At 36.5% G+C, this 16722-nt stretch overlaps 4 protein-coding genes and 1 long non-coding RNA gene across 12 annotated transcripts in view; 3 read left to right on the top strand and 2 right to left on the bottom strand.

The window, feature by feature from the left end:
- The first annotated feature begins 316 nt into the window (after nt 1–316).
- Nucleotides 317–984, top strand: LOC125385535. Its single transcript, XR_007224926.1, has 2 exons — nt 317–357; nt 447–984. It is a non-coding gene; the product is annotated as an uncharacterized LOC125385535 (long non-coding RNA).
- On the bottom strand, nt 587–3784 carry LOC100644668 (retinol dehydrogenase 14). Of its 5 annotated transcripts, none has more exons than XM_012319899.3 (5): nt 3505–3784; nt 2315–2585; nt 1336–1575; nt 884–1266; nt 587–793 (listed from the first exon to the last, which is right to left on the bottom strand). In XM_012319899.3, exons 1-5 carry the CDS (start codon nt 3592–3594, stop codon nt 689–691), a joined length of 1089 nt encoding a protein of 362 aa, XP_012175289.3. In that variant the 5' UTR covers nt 3595–3784; the 3' UTR covers nt 587–688. The 5 variants fall into 5 exon arrangements, with proteins under 5 accessions (XP_012175289.3, XP_048263950.1, XP_048263951.1 ...); XM_048407993.1 differs by having other exon boundaries at nt 2315–2480; nt 3505–3783; XM_048407994.1 differs by lacking the exon at nt 3505–3784 and adding an exon at nt 3347–3480 and having other exon boundaries at nt 2315–2480.
- A 369-nt stretch (nt 3785–4153) lies between these two features.
- LOC100644789 lies at nt 4154–5344 on the bottom strand. The gene is made up of 4 exons (XM_012319898.3): nt 5192–5344; nt 4825–5112; nt 4560–4769; nt 4154–4463 (listed from the first exon to the last, which is right to left on the bottom strand). The coding sequence occupies exons 1-4, from the start codon at nt 5307–5309 to the stop codon at nt 4183–4185; spliced, it is 897 nt and encodes a 298-aa protein (XP_012175288.1). The 5' UTR covers nt 5310–5344; the 3' UTR covers nt 4154–4182.
- A 467-nt stretch (nt 5345–5811) lies between these two features.
- Nucleotides 5812–7114, top strand: LOC100644545 (proteasome subunit alpha type-2). Its single transcript, XM_003403238.4, has 3 exons — nt 5812–5934; nt 6306–6638; nt 6709–7114. Exons 1-3 carry the CDS (start codon nt 5894–5896, stop codon nt 7037–7039), a joined length of 705 nt encoding a protein of 234 aa, XP_003403286.1. The 5' UTR covers nt 5812–5893; the 3' UTR covers nt 7040–7114.
- A 268-nt stretch (nt 7115–7382) lies between these two features.
- LOC100644427 (RNA-binding protein Musashi homolog 2) overlaps nt 7383–16722 on the top strand; it is a 122332-nt gene continuing 112992 nt past the window's right edge. For 2 of the 4 annotated variants that reach the window (XM_012319891.3, XM_012319893.3), the window contains exons 1-2: nt 7383–7572; nt 7982–8043. The gene's annotated coding sequence lies outside the window, so the exon portion shown is untranslated. The remainder of the gene's footprint in view (nt 7573–7981; nt 8044–16722) is intronic. The other 2 variants (XM_012319892.3, XM_003403237.4) reach the window with 2 other exon arrangements.

Here is a 16722-nt window from a genome sequence, read left to right as displayed (position 1 = left end):
GCGTAATAAACATGAGCCATTCCTTAAACGCCTGGTAACTGGTGATGAAAAGTGGATACTTTACGAAAACTCGCGAAAAGCGTTACAAAAAAATTGTCTGAATTTAATTGGGAAATTTTACCACATCCCCCATATTCCCCAGACATTGCCCCATCTGATTACCACCTGTTCAGAGCATTACAACACTTTTTAGTAGATAAAAAATTTGAAAATATTGACATTCTCAAAAATAGCTTAAAAAATTATTTTAAAGAAAAACAAGAGAACTTTTATCGAGACGGAACAATGGCCCTACCAGATAAATGGGAAGAAGTTGTACAACGAGAGGGGGATTACATTTTTTCATGAAACTGAAAGGTATGTAAACAATCTTAACATATATAACCGCTCGAAAAACGGCACGAACTTATAGGATGACCTAATATATTATATTATATTTTCAATAGAATATTACGCGAGTGCAACATCAATGGTTATTATTTTTCTAAATCAAATTAGAATGTGTAAATGAAATGTGAGAAACGTATCACTACTTCTCGATTATCACCTTGCGGGATAATTAAATACAAATCATTCATACAAAAAGTTTAACGAATTAGAAGCCTTTTAATTACAGAAAATTTGCAGCTTTTAAAATAGATTACATAGATTTTTTACATAGATTAACAAAATATGTTTATGTGAACTTTTATATTTTTGGATCTGATGGTTGGAGTTTCACCATGGTTTCGCTGAGTTCCCAAAACTTTTTACCTTGAGATGGATTCTTTATTCCGTGAGGAAGTTCGGTTTCCTAAAATTAATGATATGTAGCAGTAAACAATATCATCGTTATTTAAGAAATGCTATTTGTAAACAAAAAATTGTGGCAAGTTTTGCTTACACGACAATCCGAAAAATATTTGCCAGAAATTCCATTAACTTCACTGGACACTGCAAGATATATCGTTGTTTGCGCGCCCTGTTCGATTGTTTTGGAAAATGTGTTCAGCAAAAAATGTAATCCCCAAGAAAATGGAGGCGGAACACTTTTCCAGATTCCAGTGTTTATCAGACCAGGATGAAGACAATTAGCTGTCACGCCAGAACCTTCAAGACGTCGTGCTAATTCTAGTGTAAAAACGATGTTTGCATATTTGGAAACATAGTACAAATAGCCAGGCAAGGTCGTCGTTGGATTTACATTGTTTAAATTTAATCTCGCTAAGTAATACAGTCCTGATGCAACGACGATTATTCGACTTGGTTTCGATTGTTTTAGTAAGTCTGCAAAATAATTCTACAAGTAGTGTCTTAGGATGAAGAAGGAAATCATTAAAAAAGAAATTGTCGTACCGATCAAAAGATGTGTAAGTAAGAATGGACCATAGTGATTTGTTCCCATAGTCATTTCCAGACCGTCTTCCGTCACTTTTTTTGTGAATAAGTCTGCAGTTCCTGCGTTATGAATTAATACATCCAACCTAGACTCTTCACGGTTTATTTCCTGCGCAAATTTTCTTATCGAAGTCAGTGACGACAAGTTTAACTCTCGAGTAACGATGTTCTCGTTGCCTGATTCCTTTATTAATTCCTCTATGAAACAACAAATTTGAATTGTGAAGTAAAAAACATATGAAACAAGAAAGTTTTGTTCTTTAAATATATAGCGATTTCCAACATACATGTTCATATACATGCTGTATACATGCTGAAAATTTCGATACCTGTCGCTTGTTTCTACATAAACTGATATCAATAAAATTTTCAGCATATATATAACTGATATGAATGTTCAATATATGTTATTTAAATGTTCATTACGAGCCCAGATAAAAAAGTTGAAAAATTCGACCTCTACCTTTTTCTTCGCGAGCAATTACAATTTTTCAAAATCTTTTTTGTTCGTCATTTAATAAACTAATCCTTTTAATTTCTCAAAAAATCCAGGTCGTTGATCCAATTTTTAAAAAAATTATTTAGTTTCAAAAGTTGTTGCAACAGCTACGGAACTCTCTGCTTATAATTATATTAACAACTTAAAATTATCTATTAGTATCATATTAATATATCGTTTTTCCTCTAAATAGTTTTTTACAGTTTTATAGTTAAGTGCTAGCCAAGTTACAATTAGCAATATAAATGATTTTAAAGATTTAATGTCTATTTATAATATAAACATAATCGTCTTACTTAATTGGAATACATTTGTAATTGATTGTATTGCCTCATCTTTAACAAATACTAAGGACCTTCTGTTTATTTAAAACGCGATAGAACTTGAACAATGATGGCGATTAATTCTATTATGATAAAAGTAAGGTTTAAGATGAACCTTTTAATTTGTTCGCTGACTCCATATTTCGACAGGCCATGATCAATCTCGCTCCTCTTCTCGCGATATCTTTTGCAGTTTCTTTTCCAATGCCGGATGTGCATCCAGTGATTATCACAGTCTTTCCATCCATTCTGTTCTTACTCTTGCAGACTCCGAACGTGTACTGAATGAAAAAGTAGACCGCCGAAAAGAACAAAAATACAGCGAGCAATGCAGCTGCAGCCAGATAACACAACGTCGTGCAATGTAGCATTTTTGCTAACATGAGCTAAATGGATAGTATATAAATTGCTAGTATATTATAATAACATTTATTGAAGTGTAATAAAGAAAGAATATTGCGGAGTAAATTTACATAGATAATATAGATATAGAACGTGTGTTAATTTAATTAGAAACTGAAGGCTTTATATAATTTTCAGATCTCGATGGACTTAACAAATTATGAAAAATAAAATTTTCTTCCCATATACATATGTTTAGACTTGAGAACAGGAAATTTTACTCTTTTGCGACATATGCAGCTAGTAAAAAGTTGACGACCATGAACGCGAACGATTAGAGACACTGACAGTGTGACGTTCTAGCTCAAAGAATAAGTTGTACAAAGTAACGTGTAAAATAGCTACTCTTTTTAGATTGTAGTACCCTAATATCAGAATTTAGTTTCGTGAAACTTGTGCACCTGTGCATATCTTGTTACGGTAACGTATATATATGCGATAAAACATTTTCTTCATACTTACATACTTTCCAATTATATGTAAATTATTCTGTACAAAATTATGAAATTTATATATAATTTCATGAAAATTATTAAATGGAGTAATCAATTTTGCAATTTCCATTCATCTACAGGCGTAGAAAGCTATTTTACTTGCAATAAATGAAACAATAGAATATATTAATGTGATTACAATCGAATCAGAACGGTAGACGAATTTCAAAAGAACAGCGTTAGAAGTGTCAAGCAGTGAGCACAAAAAGCCGGCAGAAAATTCTGTTAATTTAACGTTGAATTATACTCACACCAGTCGCTACCAAATTTTCATTCAGACTGGCTCAAGAGTCGCCGTTTCTGACGAAGTGTTGCCTCTGTACTGACATTGCGATACGTGACCCTGCACCAAGCATTACCCCACTCTCTCTTTGTAGAGAACAGTGATGAGAGAGTGGCTTTTACAAACCTTAATGTCAAGTTTCTCGTAGCCTCGTTTTGAAAAGGAGCTCGTTACATTTTTCAATCCCGAGCGTCTTGAATATATATGTATACACATTCATGTAGTTAGTCCATGTCAAGTGTGTTTCTTTTTGCCTTTACAATGTCGAATGTAGTCAAATAGTATGCGTTTTTGTTTTATCGTCTTTTCAGATCAGTGTGACGATTTTCAAAGATAAAAACTTCGTGTCGAGGGAAACATTATAGTATAAAGTGTTTTCTATTTTTATTTAAGTGCCACTTTCCTCCAATATCGATCGTTTCAGACTGATGATCGTCTAAACGTTAGCATAGTGTGTCGCCTCATTAATATTCGTTATAACGTAAAAATCTCTTGCACGTATTTAAACATTTAAAATTTATATTTGTGACGTAGTGAATATGAATGAGAGCGATCATACGCAATTAGGAGTATATGAAACGAATATTATTACACGAAGAAATTATCATTAAACGTTTCGTTGAAGTTATGTGAAAGTAGAGGTACATAAAAATTTTATGATTGTAATTAGTATATCTATATCATACGTGGAGAATTAATGTACATCATCTTTAAAAAAAATAAAGCGACATAATTGGTTCTATGGTAATTGTATTTATTTAGTATCATTGGCACTGTTTCTCTATTTTTACTTTTTTCTGAATATTATGCGATCGAAGTTTGTGCATCGTTTATTTGGTTTTTTGCAAACTGCTTGGATTCCACAGTGTTGTCTATGATCTCCGACGTTAGGTTGGATATTCGCAGGTCTTTCAGCTTTATCGTGTTCTCAAGGTACGCAAGCTTGTGATTTAGGGTGCAGATAATATCGTCAATCTTCCGGATTTTTCGTCTTAATTGCGCGTATACGTGACGAGGAACAGCGTCTTCTTCGTTGATATTCTCCGATGTTCTTTGTGTTCTAGACGCCTCGGCATCTTCTTTCACTTTAACAGGTAGAAAAATATGTAGAAATTCTTTTGCAGAGGAATTCGTCTATATACTACCATCTTTTAATTTTGGTAGGTATACATACAACTTACGCGAATTTTGATTCTCTAATTGAAACTTTATATTTTGAAAGTAATTCCAGGTGTATAGCCAACTTATGAGCCATTCCAATATAAAGTAGAACATTTCTCTGGCGCGTGTAAATATTGATTTCTTACAATCAAAAGCCTTCAAAATTGGGTGACCAGTAGGACTTGTCATTGATTTCTTTGATAACTTTGCCGTAACTTTTATATTATTGCCTAAACAAATATTATGATTAAATTCCTATCAATATGTTTCTAATGTTTGTATTACCTTCTTCGATAGAATCATTTTGTTGTAGGTCCTGAAGATTCCGGGGCTCAATTCCATCTTTTATAATTTTCTTTCTTATTTCTAATAACATATTTTCAGCAGCTCCAGGATGACAGTTTGCTAACTGATTAATAACATTTTTAGTTAATTTCATATCAATTTTATTTAATACTTTTCGATTTAACACTTTCCAATTTTCTGTCTTCGTAGTTAAACTGTTGGCTGGTACGTAATTATGGAGGTCAACATAGCGGGGGTAATACATTTTAAGGATTTCCGCTATTATTACTAAGGAACAGGTTTCCTTATTATTTTAATTACAAGAAGCTAAATGAATATCGGAATAATTTTTTCGTGCTATAACTACCAGCATCCGAAAGGTCTCTAGATAAATTCTTTACTGATTTTGAAAGTGGAATCTTAGAAATCCATGCGTACAATTCTTCTACTTGATTTTTGGTATCCTTCTTATTTTCTTCGGCCATTTCTATATGTATGATAGATATTTGTGTTACTATATTCTGAAATTAATTTAATAAACGCAATGGAAGAGATACAAGGTTGTATCGAAAATATTTTTTCTACAATGTGCAAAATTTTGCACTATACATTGATATAGGTCGTAGATGAATTTATTAGTACGATAAATCTTATTTTTTGATGGTATTTGTTCGAAATATTTAGTTAAAAATCGTCATAAAATTGACATTTTTCTTTTATTTGAAGTTGGATCCTACTATATAGAATCATTTTTTGATCATTTTTTTAATCAAACACATACTTCGCATCGATAAAAGGATTCTTCACGGATTATCTCGAGGAAATGCAAGATTTCCAAGATTTTGATTCATAATGGCAGAATTTAATAGATAATAAGTAGATAATAGCAGATAGATGTAAAAAAAATGTACAGAAATTTTGATTTAAAAGTATAACCACAAATTTATATTTCAACACAAAATATCTCTAGTATAAAAATCTCTGTTATTTTTCGTTCTTGCATGTTGCCAAACCTTGCTCCGAAAGTTTCACTATATTTAGTAACCTGTATTGTTGCAAAGTAATTGTCATGGCTTCGGAACGATATAGTTTCTCGTTAACAACTTTCAGGTAAATGTTGTTATTTCTTATAAGAATTCTTTGACTTCAACGAATAAATTCAACTTCATAATTAATATCATCCACTTCCTATGGTTTAATAAATTAGTAAAAGTTCTCATTAACCTAACCTATAAATGAAATACATTTATCAGTTTACAGGATTTATTATTGAATATACATTAATAAGAAAGCAAATTTTTTCATATACTTTTATTTATCTTTTATTTAAGGCTAGTTATAAAAATTAATATTACACGATCTATTCTCTTATTGAAAACAAATTGATTTCAATGGAGTACATAATGACTCGTCAAATATCTATATAGAATAAGTTTAAAAACTTATATACTCATATACTCACAATATACTTTGCTACACAGCCCATCTGGAAAATTGGTGCAGATAGAATATGCTTTAGCTGCAGTTGCTGCTGGAGCAGCTAGTGTTGGTATCAGAGCATCAAATGGAGTTGTTCTTGCCACAGAAAACAAACACAAATCAATATTGTATGATGAACACAGCGTGCAGAAAGTGGAAATGATTACAAAACATATTGGTATGGTCTACAGTGGGATGGGTCCAGATTACAGATTATTAGTAAAACAAGCACGTAAAATTGCACAGCAGTATCAGCTCATTTATCAAGAACCGATACCTACTGCTCAATTGGTGCAAAGAGTTGCCACGCTCATGCAAGAATATACACAGTCTGGGTAAATATCATTTACATAATTTTTTAATTTATTGAACATTCAATACAACTAATATATTGCAAAACTATAGAGGAGTTAGACCCTTTGGTGTCTCTTTGCTAATTTGCGGCTGGGATAATGGGAAGCCATGTTTATACCAGTGCGACCCTTCTGGTGCATTCTTTGCATGGAAGGCTACAGCAATGGGCAAAAATTTTGTAAATGGAAAAGTATTCCTCGAGAAGAGATATAGCAGAAGTTTGGAACTGGACGATGCTGTCCATACTGCGATTTTAACTTTGAAGGAAGGATTCGAAGGGCAGATGACTGCTGATAATATAGAAGTTGGTATTTGTGATGCAAATGGTTTCAGAAGATTGGAACCTTCCAATGTCAAGGATTATCTTGCCAATATTCCTTAACTAATTCCTTATATTACGTTATTACAGTAATCTTCACACGATCTAAGGCGAATAAACTAGATTCTTATAATGAAATGTTTTATTGAAAATAAAGTTATTAATCCTTAAAGTTATTACGTCCTTTGTGACGTGTATATGGAAAAGTTCTTTTTTTATTTCCGAAAGGTCGATATATTTTTAGTTTATTGGGAATTCATTAGAAGAAGATAATTAAAATAATTTTAAAGATATAAAATTTGTGGCTAATTAAAACCATATGTTGCACAGAATTCGTTCGTTAGATTCGATTTTTGAATTATATGAGGAAAATATAATATTTCTCTGATAGAGCGCGCCACGAGCATCCATGTTGGTTGGGCGCGATCGTGCGCGAATGTGAACGAGTTTTCGTAGTCGGTGCGCGGCCGGCCGGTTGGTTTGTTTCGTGTGTTGTTGCGTAGTGCTGTCAGTTTTCGGTGGTATTTAGTGTTGTCAAAAAATCGGGCAGAACACGTGACGGCCTCATCGGGCTATTTCTCAACGGATGTGCGTAGGTAAGCTCGCATTTCATTGCAATTAAAGTGCGTTTCGTGATGCTCATCTTGTCACTCGCAGTTTTGCTTCATCGCGATTACCGGAGTATTGTATGTATTTGTTTTCGATATCGAATATATATTCCGATCAGAGTTTTACTTTTACACGTGTTAATCTTCGCATTCGATAAACGATCGTATCTATCGAAAATGCAAAATTATTAGTAACTGTCGATAACGGTCGTTTATCGAATCGCGTGTTCGTCGCGTTGCCGGTTGTTTGTTTATGTCAGCCATTAGTCACGATCGGTCGTGGAAATATTATTTATTATTTACTTATGCCTACTCGTCTTTTGCAAAGGTCGCAATAGTATGTTGAAATTATTTACGTGTAATGTTCTCGTCAGATCTAACACCTAGTTTCTTACAGGCAAGCAGTATACATAATACGTATGAGCCTCTTAGAAACCGAACTATTCAACTCCACTCTTTGTAAGTTTCCCCATTTCATTACTTGAATACGTGATTAGTATTGAATTTTTGAAAGAAACAAATTATCTATTTCCATGACTTCATTTACCACAAGAAAATGATATATATTCCAAATACTTAAAAAATTCAAAACTCGTTCCTTTACCTTTCAATTTGTAGAGTTAATCAATATCGCTTCTTTATTCTTCTTTAAATTTATGTTACTAAGATGACTAGTAGATTTCTTTTTATCGTATTTCATTTATCTTTAATTACGCAAACCTAGAAAGAAGCATAACAAAATGAAAAACTCATTAGGTCCGTGAACGTTGGAATTAACTATCATGGATTCTCGATATTTATGTTTATTTTTATTTCAACAGAATATTACGCCAGTTTATGAGTCTCAAATTCGCGTTTTCCAGAGGACAGACTGCGGGCCTATAATAATTTGAAATCACGAATCCCGGCTAATCCCCGATCATCCCTCGGTTTCTATCTATCCTTGTCTCGCTGCTATACCCTCTCTTTTTCTTACTAACTCACTTTTCCAAGCGTCGTCTGCATTCGAAACGAACAATACCAGACTTTAATATGACGCATCCGCAGACGCGTTTCCACGAGTAACGCCGGCTTTCATTTACTGCTGCTCGAACAGTGTTTCCACGTTGGTACTTGAAGATTTCCGCGGACAATCATGCCCGTCCAAAGTAAGAGAGGGAATTGCGAGGGTGAAAGAGATGGTTAAAGAGAGACACACAGTCTCGCGAAGACGAAGGCTTGGCTGTGCTGGTTGCATGGTTTGCAATTTTAATGTCGGCATTACAAGAGGCCAGTCAGTTCTTCCCTTCCAGCTGGCGAAAACGCTGAATTTACATTTCCGCTTTTGCGGAGAATCGTAAGCGTGCCGATGTCGCTTATTAAAAATTCTAAAAAGCCATCCAGCTTTCCCTCTTTCCATTCTATATTCTTCGGCTTTTGTCTCGGTCTATTGGTCTCTTGATGTCGCCACTTCTTTCCTTTCTGTCTTCTGCCTCTTCGATCTGAGTGTCTTCGAGATCCGGCACCTTCAGATCGACCATCACTTCCACCATCTTCGTTTAAAACAGTCGCTGGTTGTTGCTCACTATACGGGGGAATAAGACTATAATGACGCAAATAAAAATTGTCAGAATTTTAATTCAATCATGTATTTCTTAAAAACATTTTTTAAAATCACCATTTATTTAGTTTCATGCTGGAAGATGCAGGATGTCAGAAATATTGGCGAGAGAAGTAGAGATAGAAAAGAAGTCGTTTAGTAGAATGAATCTTTTTTTATTCTAGAGTTTCTTTTCTTTTTATTCTAGACATTTGTTCTACAATCTTCTTTTATTCTAATAAAAATTGGCTGAGAATAAAATTCTTTCTAAGTAATATATATATATAGAAGCCGTGTTTAATGCTTTTCGGACTTTTGCTTCCGAAAGTTGGGGACATCTGTCGCGACAGTTTGAACCGTACTAGGGTCTAATTACGGGCATTCTTTTTATCCTTTTACTCCTTCTCTTTCATTCCTTCTTTATCAGAGGTCAGCCAGTTGGACTTTACGCGCGAGACAAACAATATGAGAGTGAAATTACACGCTGGTTAATTGCGCGTTAGGTATGCAAGACGCGATCCGCTTGCACGAAAAACGTAACGAGCGTTGACACTTTTGCGGACGGTAGCATAATACCGATTCGATCGTGTCCGCATTTGTTCCTTTGTAACATTCTGCATAATCGACATACCGATTAGTTCATTGGATAATTTTGAAAGTTGGATTCTGACGAACGTAACGCAGTTTGAGTATATTTATCAACTATATTTTTGCAAAATGTCGTTTTTCAGTGCTTCACCCTGTATTTGTAAAAAATGTATATTCTGAATTTATATTCTGAAATATTACGTTCTGAAACTTTAAAGTTCTCGATACAAAATTGTCAGAATTAATCTCCGTTTAAATATCACATTTTATCAAATTTATAAAATATCAAATTTATCAAATATTAAGTACTTGAATCCAGCTCGTTGAAATACGGATAAAATAATAATTATATGTTGCTTTCACGCGCTGAAAGTTTCGTTTATTATTTTACTATGTAATATCAGTTGATTAATGTTTAATTAAAACCACGAGAAACGTTCATTTTTCTCGCCATGTACATTAACGAGTCACGAGTCAGTGAAGCGAAAGGATTTTCGTCGACGAGTAAATGAACTTTGCCATCGTCCCCTTTTTCCACGGACGTTAGTAGGTATCCAAAGCTATAATACCACGTATCTATATATCTATATATTTAGAGCTATGCTATATATATATAATGTACACCGATCTAGTAGAACAAGTTCTTAAACTATGTCAGTGGTGTTCGTGTCCGAGAAGCTTTGGTTTAAATAATCGCGATCATTCGATAACGATCATTCCAACTCCTCTCGTTACGGTTATAGCTGGCGATATTAGGTATTCGCTGTTTATTTGACACGTTGTCTGCATTGCAGTGACTACCGATATCGAATAAACGTACAAATAGGAGGCTGTTATCCACACATGTTCGACACTCGGACTCTCGTAACGTTGTCCATGACGCAAAGTGGAATATTAGGCCACGTAAATAGAGAATTCGTCATCGATGGCTGACTGAAGTGGTTGTTGAAAATCAATCACCAATTATTATCTAATCCTATAATACGAACAGCTTCGAATCTCTTTTGCCAATTAAACACTGGAGATTTTTTAAAGCGAATGTACTATGGAAGAATAGCAACAAAGTTCTCGATTCATCGACTCAATCTTGTCCCCTCCTGTCTTTGCGTTCTTAATCATTTATTCCTGCAAAAAAGTTGCACTGTCACGGAGAGCCATCTGTCGCATCCTGTAGGTTTTTTTCTAGCGAGAAAGGTAGGTAGGAAGGAAGGAAGGAAGGAAGGAGGAAGCACGCTAGACAAGCAATTTAGTCAGACATTTTCGCCGGCGTCTCGCTTCTTCTCGGATGTGTCTACTTTCCACGTTTCGAAGCTTCACCGACGCTGAAGATAGATGGCGAATACACATAGAGAAAATGATAAAAGATTCCTACGATACTTCTTCAAGGTTAGACAGTATTTTCCCTAAAGAATCGCAGGTCTGATTTAACGCATCTTTTACGCGTTCTTTCGTTGCTTGATTCTTAATGGACTAATCTAGTCGTCGGCAAAATTGCTCGTAGAATATCTATTCTCTATTTAATTGAAACCTAGTTCAATGTGGTTGACAGGAAACCAAAACTACGGTGCACAGAAACCAAAATGGCCCGACATGTAACAAACAGGGCATGATTCCTGAAACGTTTCATTGGATCGCCGGTAAACCGATGGTCCATATATTTTCGACGTAGCTCGTGCGAGTAAAATATAATAGGCAGAACGTGTCCTTCTTCGTTGCAAGCGCAGCTAGCCGAGATGTCTTTGTCTCTGTTTGACGAGAAACGGCATTCGGCCGAGCGATCAAAGCTTCCAGGAGCTGACAAGCCCCGGATGACGTCGATCGCTTCGGTTTCCCGTCGTCGCAAGCTCCGATGAACAGCTTTTTTCATCCCGGCTTGCACAAGCTGCCCTGCAGAAGCTCGTTTTCCCTTTTCACTGTGTGGGAGACCGTGCCCTCCCTCTCGGTCCACGGATAAAATTAGATCGTTGCCCGATCTATCTTCTCGCGCCATTTTTCTAGCTCTAGCGGTTTTGCTCGCACACGATCACCTTGCTTGCTAGCTCTGTTCTCTTCCAGTTTGTTCGCCGTGGGAACACCGAGTTCGTGCAGACCAATGATTGGACTTGTTATCGATAAAAAAGGAAGTTCTCCTGATGAACTTTTGTTCATCGTTTGGTGAATGGGTACCATAGAAACAGGTACACTAGCGTCCATAAGTATTTGCACATTTCCAAATTATTGCGAACATGTGAAATACACTTGGAATGAATCTAAGAGGCGTAGAAAAGAAAAGTATGACGAAATGCTAATACTGTTTCAAAATATTTCGAGTAAGCGGCACGATAGATTCATAGAAGTTGGCCACAAATGTTGCAATACTTTGGTGTATCACTGTATGGGCATGAGTGGTTCCGTATACGAAATCAAACTAATTTTCGCTGTATGAGCGCGATGCAGATCACTCGCGTTACCAGGGAATTCCTTTTAACGTTCAAGGTGTCTTCATCTTTGTCCTGGGAAACATAACTTCTTCCAAGAATACAATGAGCGGCGAACATCGTGGAATGTAATTAAGCCGGAGTTACTGACGGAACACGGCTGATGTCAAATTATGGGGTTGCCTTACCCTCTCCTTCCCTCTCGCCCTAGTTCGTCATACTGATTTATTTCCTGCCAACCAATAACTTCTGACGTTTTGTGGCGCACGTTCCATCCTTTTGTGTCCAATATCTTGGGAATTCTGTGTATCTGAAACTTTCCTCAATGACGGTGAAAATATTTTTCTAATTTTCATATTTTTCCACAGATAAGTGCTTTGAGTTATTTAAATTATCGAACAGAGTTATGCGGAAACGAGCACAGAGGTTTTAGATAGAGCGAAGAATGAAATTTCTCCGCTCACGTTTAGACGAGTTTGCTAGTGCAACGTAGTCACTAATACTGAAACCATACGGTAACCGACGTGCAATCAATACTATCGTCGCTCGAACGTTATTTCATACCACCTCAATAATCACCAGCACGTGCCAAGCTATTTTCGAGAATGTGCCGTTTTAATTGAGAAACAGGAATTTCGGAAGCTCTGTGGAATTCCTTTGATTTCCCAGATTGGGAATAATGAAAAAGAAACGAGTAGCAACGATCTTAAAGAATTTTTTCAAATTTACTAAGTTAATCATTGCATTTCAACCTGCAAGTCTTCGTTGCTTCTCTTTTACCTAAAAAATGCATTAGCCATTTACCATCGAGGAAAGGAACTTTTCTTAATTACGGAAAAAAATTGCTCGGCATTTTGAGACTCGCGTTCCTCGGATCGTAATTATTCCGTAACTCCATTGTCGCGCTTGAATCACGTTTACCGGTTTATTTTTGTCTTGACTTTGCTCCATTATTTAACAATATTTCCATAACTATCGCTCCCGCGCACAGCAATTTCGAATTTTCTACGAATTCCCGTGCTATAGCTATATTTTCCAAAAGAGTAGGGCAGTTTCAATCACATTCGTAAGAGTCGTGGACGATTATTTGACTCGCGTTGGATGTAAATGACGAGAAAAAGTCGTGCTTTTAACTGCACGCCGTCCGCCCCTGAATTATAGCAGCTTCGCTGGAAAGTTCTCAAACAACACATCGTTCGCTCGAGTATGTGTTCCCGGGGCTCATATACGAACGAATAGGTAGGAACAGCTCTGGATTTCGACAGGGGAGAACGATTCAACCAACGCGGGAAAGGACTATTGCCAAAGTTTTGAGATATAGGAATACTTGTTTTTGGAAAAGCTCGCCAGATCCCCGTTTAAAGCGTCTAAGGCCTACGATTTCTCCGGGAAATCGCCAACAACGAATCGGTAATTCGTTCGTGAACCTGTAAACATCGGACATTTTCCAACTTCGACGCTTAGATTATGAAAATATGATTCTCGAGCGTGTTTAGCCGAAACTACGATGTTGTCTGCTGTTTCATTTGCTAAAACGCAATTTACTACTACAAACTGGTATAACCTGTATTTGATTTCGGCCAAACGAAAACTAGACGCAAGTGTTACGAGGTTTCTCGAATCGCTCGTTTGACTTCTTGTTTTTCTGAGAATAACGCAACAGACAAACAATGGCTCCTGCAATTATTTTGTTAATAAACGTGTATACAAAGTTTCAAAAGGATAAGGCTTGTTCTGAAATAAGAATGCATGCGCGGCATCCGCGTTATTTGTAACGCAAAATGCAGCGGCACTCGGAAAGTTGGGAACAACGTGGAAACTGAGTTACGACACTTGGCGCGTTCATCGAAAAAGTTACGGCGGTTGATAAATTTATTAAAAGGTAGCGCAGCGAGACGGTTGCTCGTGGTTATTACTTTCCCATGTAAATATTGTCGCGAGCGTAATTTGTTAAAAAAGGATCCGGCGGAAAGCTGCTTGCGGCTTTTAATTGTGGCTCGTAAACAGAATGCACATTTTCCTGCGAGAAAAGTTTACTCTAGCCCGGCTTTTAACGGGCATATTGCATGATGTGTACAGTTTTACAGGATAGAAAAGATATTTCACAAGGCAATTTGAGCTTTCAGCAAATCGCTGTAACTTTTTTCGTTACGTGTCGAATTAGAGGCAAACAAATTTATTTTCCATACGAGCAAAAATATCTTTTAACGCGTGTATTCTACGAGGTATGAGATTTCCAAAGACGGAGAAAATTCTTTATACGCGCGACAATTTCTATAATCTTTGCTACGTTTCAGGTGAAAAAAGAAAAATTTCTTATTAATATAACTGGAAAATATGGGAATATTTGGAGTGGATTGATTTTACCGGTAGATGCTGGTGATAGACGAGTTTGTCTCGGGTTGTACACAGGATGCTAGGTTGCGGTTAGCCCTGCGCATCCTGTGGTATCAGTCCATTATCTCCTTTCCGCACGTATCGTAACATAGTCGCGTAGCAGCGATTAGTTTGCTATTTTATCGTCTAAAACCGAGTTCATTGCGAGCCGCCCTCTCGATGCCGCGGGGTGAAAGATCGACGAAGGTAAGTCGAACCCTTCGGTAACTTGAGATGTCGTTTCAGCCACCGGTTACCACTCGTCAGCTCTGTTCTAGCTACCACGAGATCACTCTTTGAATGCCTTTGAACCTTTAATGCAACCGAAATGTTCGTTCGCACCATACACGTCGACATAGATTTTACTTTGCGCGTAACGTCACGCTTACGCTTCATCCCTCGTTCAACGAATTAATTATTTCCTTCGACTATAAACATCGGACGTTTCGTTTACGAGAAAATCGAATTCGAAAACTCATTAAATATGCATAATTCTGATCGTATTTTGAAACACAGAATCTTGCTGACTTTAGTCGAATTACACAACTTACTATTTAACATATAATTTTCCGTTGATCGTCAGTACGATTTATTTGTCATCGTTTCCATTCTATTCGCTAAGTAGGTGAATTTTTCTACCTTTATCTAATAAACTTCTCAACTTCTATCTGTTTGATTTATTTTCGCGTATACGAAACAACGATTCGAGATCCTATTCATACATATAAGAAAATTTACATCACGCTAAGGATGATCTTACCTATTCGACATGACGAATACGACGGCCAGGCGGTTCCTAGACAACGAATCTGGATACAGGCTTGCATCAGGAAAGGAACTTCAAGCTCGGATAAAACAATGGAGATTCGAGGCGAAGACAATGCGGGTTGCCTCGCTGGTGCACCGCAGCACCCGACAAGGTGCTCGAGCAGAATTCTGTTCATCTATGCGTATCTAAAGTAACTGCAGCTCCTTCTCGTGAGTTTAGTTTCACCTCCGTTATTCTCCTTGCGTTTTATGTTTCGTCCTGTAGTCATTTGAAAACTGATAAATCGCTTGATAATTAGGATCATCCACTTCCAAGCAAATTATTTTTTCTTCAAATAAATTTATACAGATATTCGTATGTTGGGGTAGGATTGTTCTAACGATTCTTGTTTTCACAATTTTGTTATTTGGATCAGTGGCATAAAGTTGAGTGTCGCTGACGTATTTTGGAATAATAAGTCGTTTGTTATTTAGCGTGATTTGCTTCTAAGCAAATTGTTGTTTTCTTAGAAAAATCTAACTAGATATTCGTATATTAGAAGAATATTACTTTTTCGATTTTGGTACCTGGATTGGTGGTGCGAAGTTGAGAGTGTTTTCTAGACGGATGTAAAAGGCGACGAAGAAAGAGATCCAATCGGGAGGAAACAATTTGCAGGCGGGTTCGATCGCGACATTCACCGTTCGATCATCCCTTATGGGCTGCTCAGGCTCGACCCTCGTAATTGACCAAAGTTCCAATCCCCCTCTACGCTCGTACCACCATGCGCAAGATTAATTTCCGTAGGTTCAAGGTCTTTCTCTATACCGGAATAACCGGTGGGCATTCTTAATCAGCTCGCCAAGCTTCGATCTCACCTTGTTTCATCACGTTTAGAGTCGTTGGGATGAAATTTTCATTGTTGAATAGGAACAAAACTTTGTCGGTGAATGCTGAATCCGCAAGCGTAATACAACGTACTATCAATGTCCATTAATTTATGAATAATTTATCAGTTCTGGAAACTTGTCAGTTGCAACTTGTAAATTTCATATACATTATATTAATGATATATATTAATAAATTAGTCCAAAATGTACGACTAGGTAAAACGTACCACTTGATCGAGAAGAAAATTATTGCTGGTCACATAAAAGTCGTAGAGAAAAAAAATTATATCGATAGAATAAAAATGAGACGAGGAGTAAAAATCCTTGGGCTTTGCACATGCTTTTCATCCCTCGTATCGGTATTTCCGCTTTTGCATCGAATTCTTGAGACCACCACGGAAGGATCTAGCAGGATCGATAACCTGATCCTCGTGGAACCGTGAGTTACGTTCGCGCCCGACCTTACCTCCGATATTTCGTCGTTATTTTGCTTTTTCAAATGGAAACATCCGCGGACACGTTCCTGAGAATAGCGACTTC

The sequence above is a fragment of the Bombus terrestris genome, chromosome 8, assembly GCF_910591885.1.
Source record: "Bombus terrestris chromosome 8, iyBomTerr1.2, whole genome shotgun sequence".
Lineage (NCBI taxonomy): Eukaryota > Metazoa > Arthropoda > Insecta > Hymenoptera > Apidae > Bombus > Bombus terrestris.
This window is presented reverse-complemented; position numbering and strand designations above follow the sequence as displayed.

Bases quoted from the DNA above. Each gene is read 5' to 3' on its own strand.
- LOC100644668 (XM_012319899.3), bottom strand. From the start codon at position 3,594: ATGTGTATACATATATATTCAAGACGCTCGGGATTGAAAAATGTAACG. The intron at 2,586-3,504 runs GTTTGTAAAAGC...CTATCCATTTAG, and splicing joins ACGAGAAACTTGACATTAAG to CTCATGTTAGCAAAAATGCT. The intron at 794-883 runs GTAAGCAAAACT...CATTAATTTTAG, and splicing joins AATATTTTTCGGATTGTCGT to GAAACCGAACTTCCTCACGG.
- LOC100644789 (XM_012319898.3), bottom strand. From the start codon at position 5,309: ATGGCCGAAGAAAATAAGAAGGATACCAAAAATCAAGTAGAAGAATTG. The intron at 5,113-5,191 runs GTAGTTATAGCA...CCTGTTCCTTAG, and splicing joins TAGAGACCTTTCGGATGCTG to TAATAATAGCGGAAATCCTT. The intron at 4,464-4,559 runs GTAAGTTGTATG...TACCTGTTAAAG, and splicing joins ATTAGAGAATCAAAATTCGC to TGAAAGAAGATGCCGAGGCG.
- LOC100644545 (XM_003403238.4), top strand. From the start codon at position 5,894: ATGGCTTCGGAACGATATAGTTTCTCGTTAACAACTTTCAG. The intron at 5,935-6,305 runs GTAAATGTTGTT...TTTGCTACACAG, and splicing joins TTCTCGTTAACAACTTTCAG to CCCATCTGGAAAATTGGTGC. The intron at 6,639-6,708 runs GTAAATATCATT...GCAAAACTATAG, and splicing joins CAAGAATATACACAGTCTGG to AGGAGTTAGACCCTTTGGTG.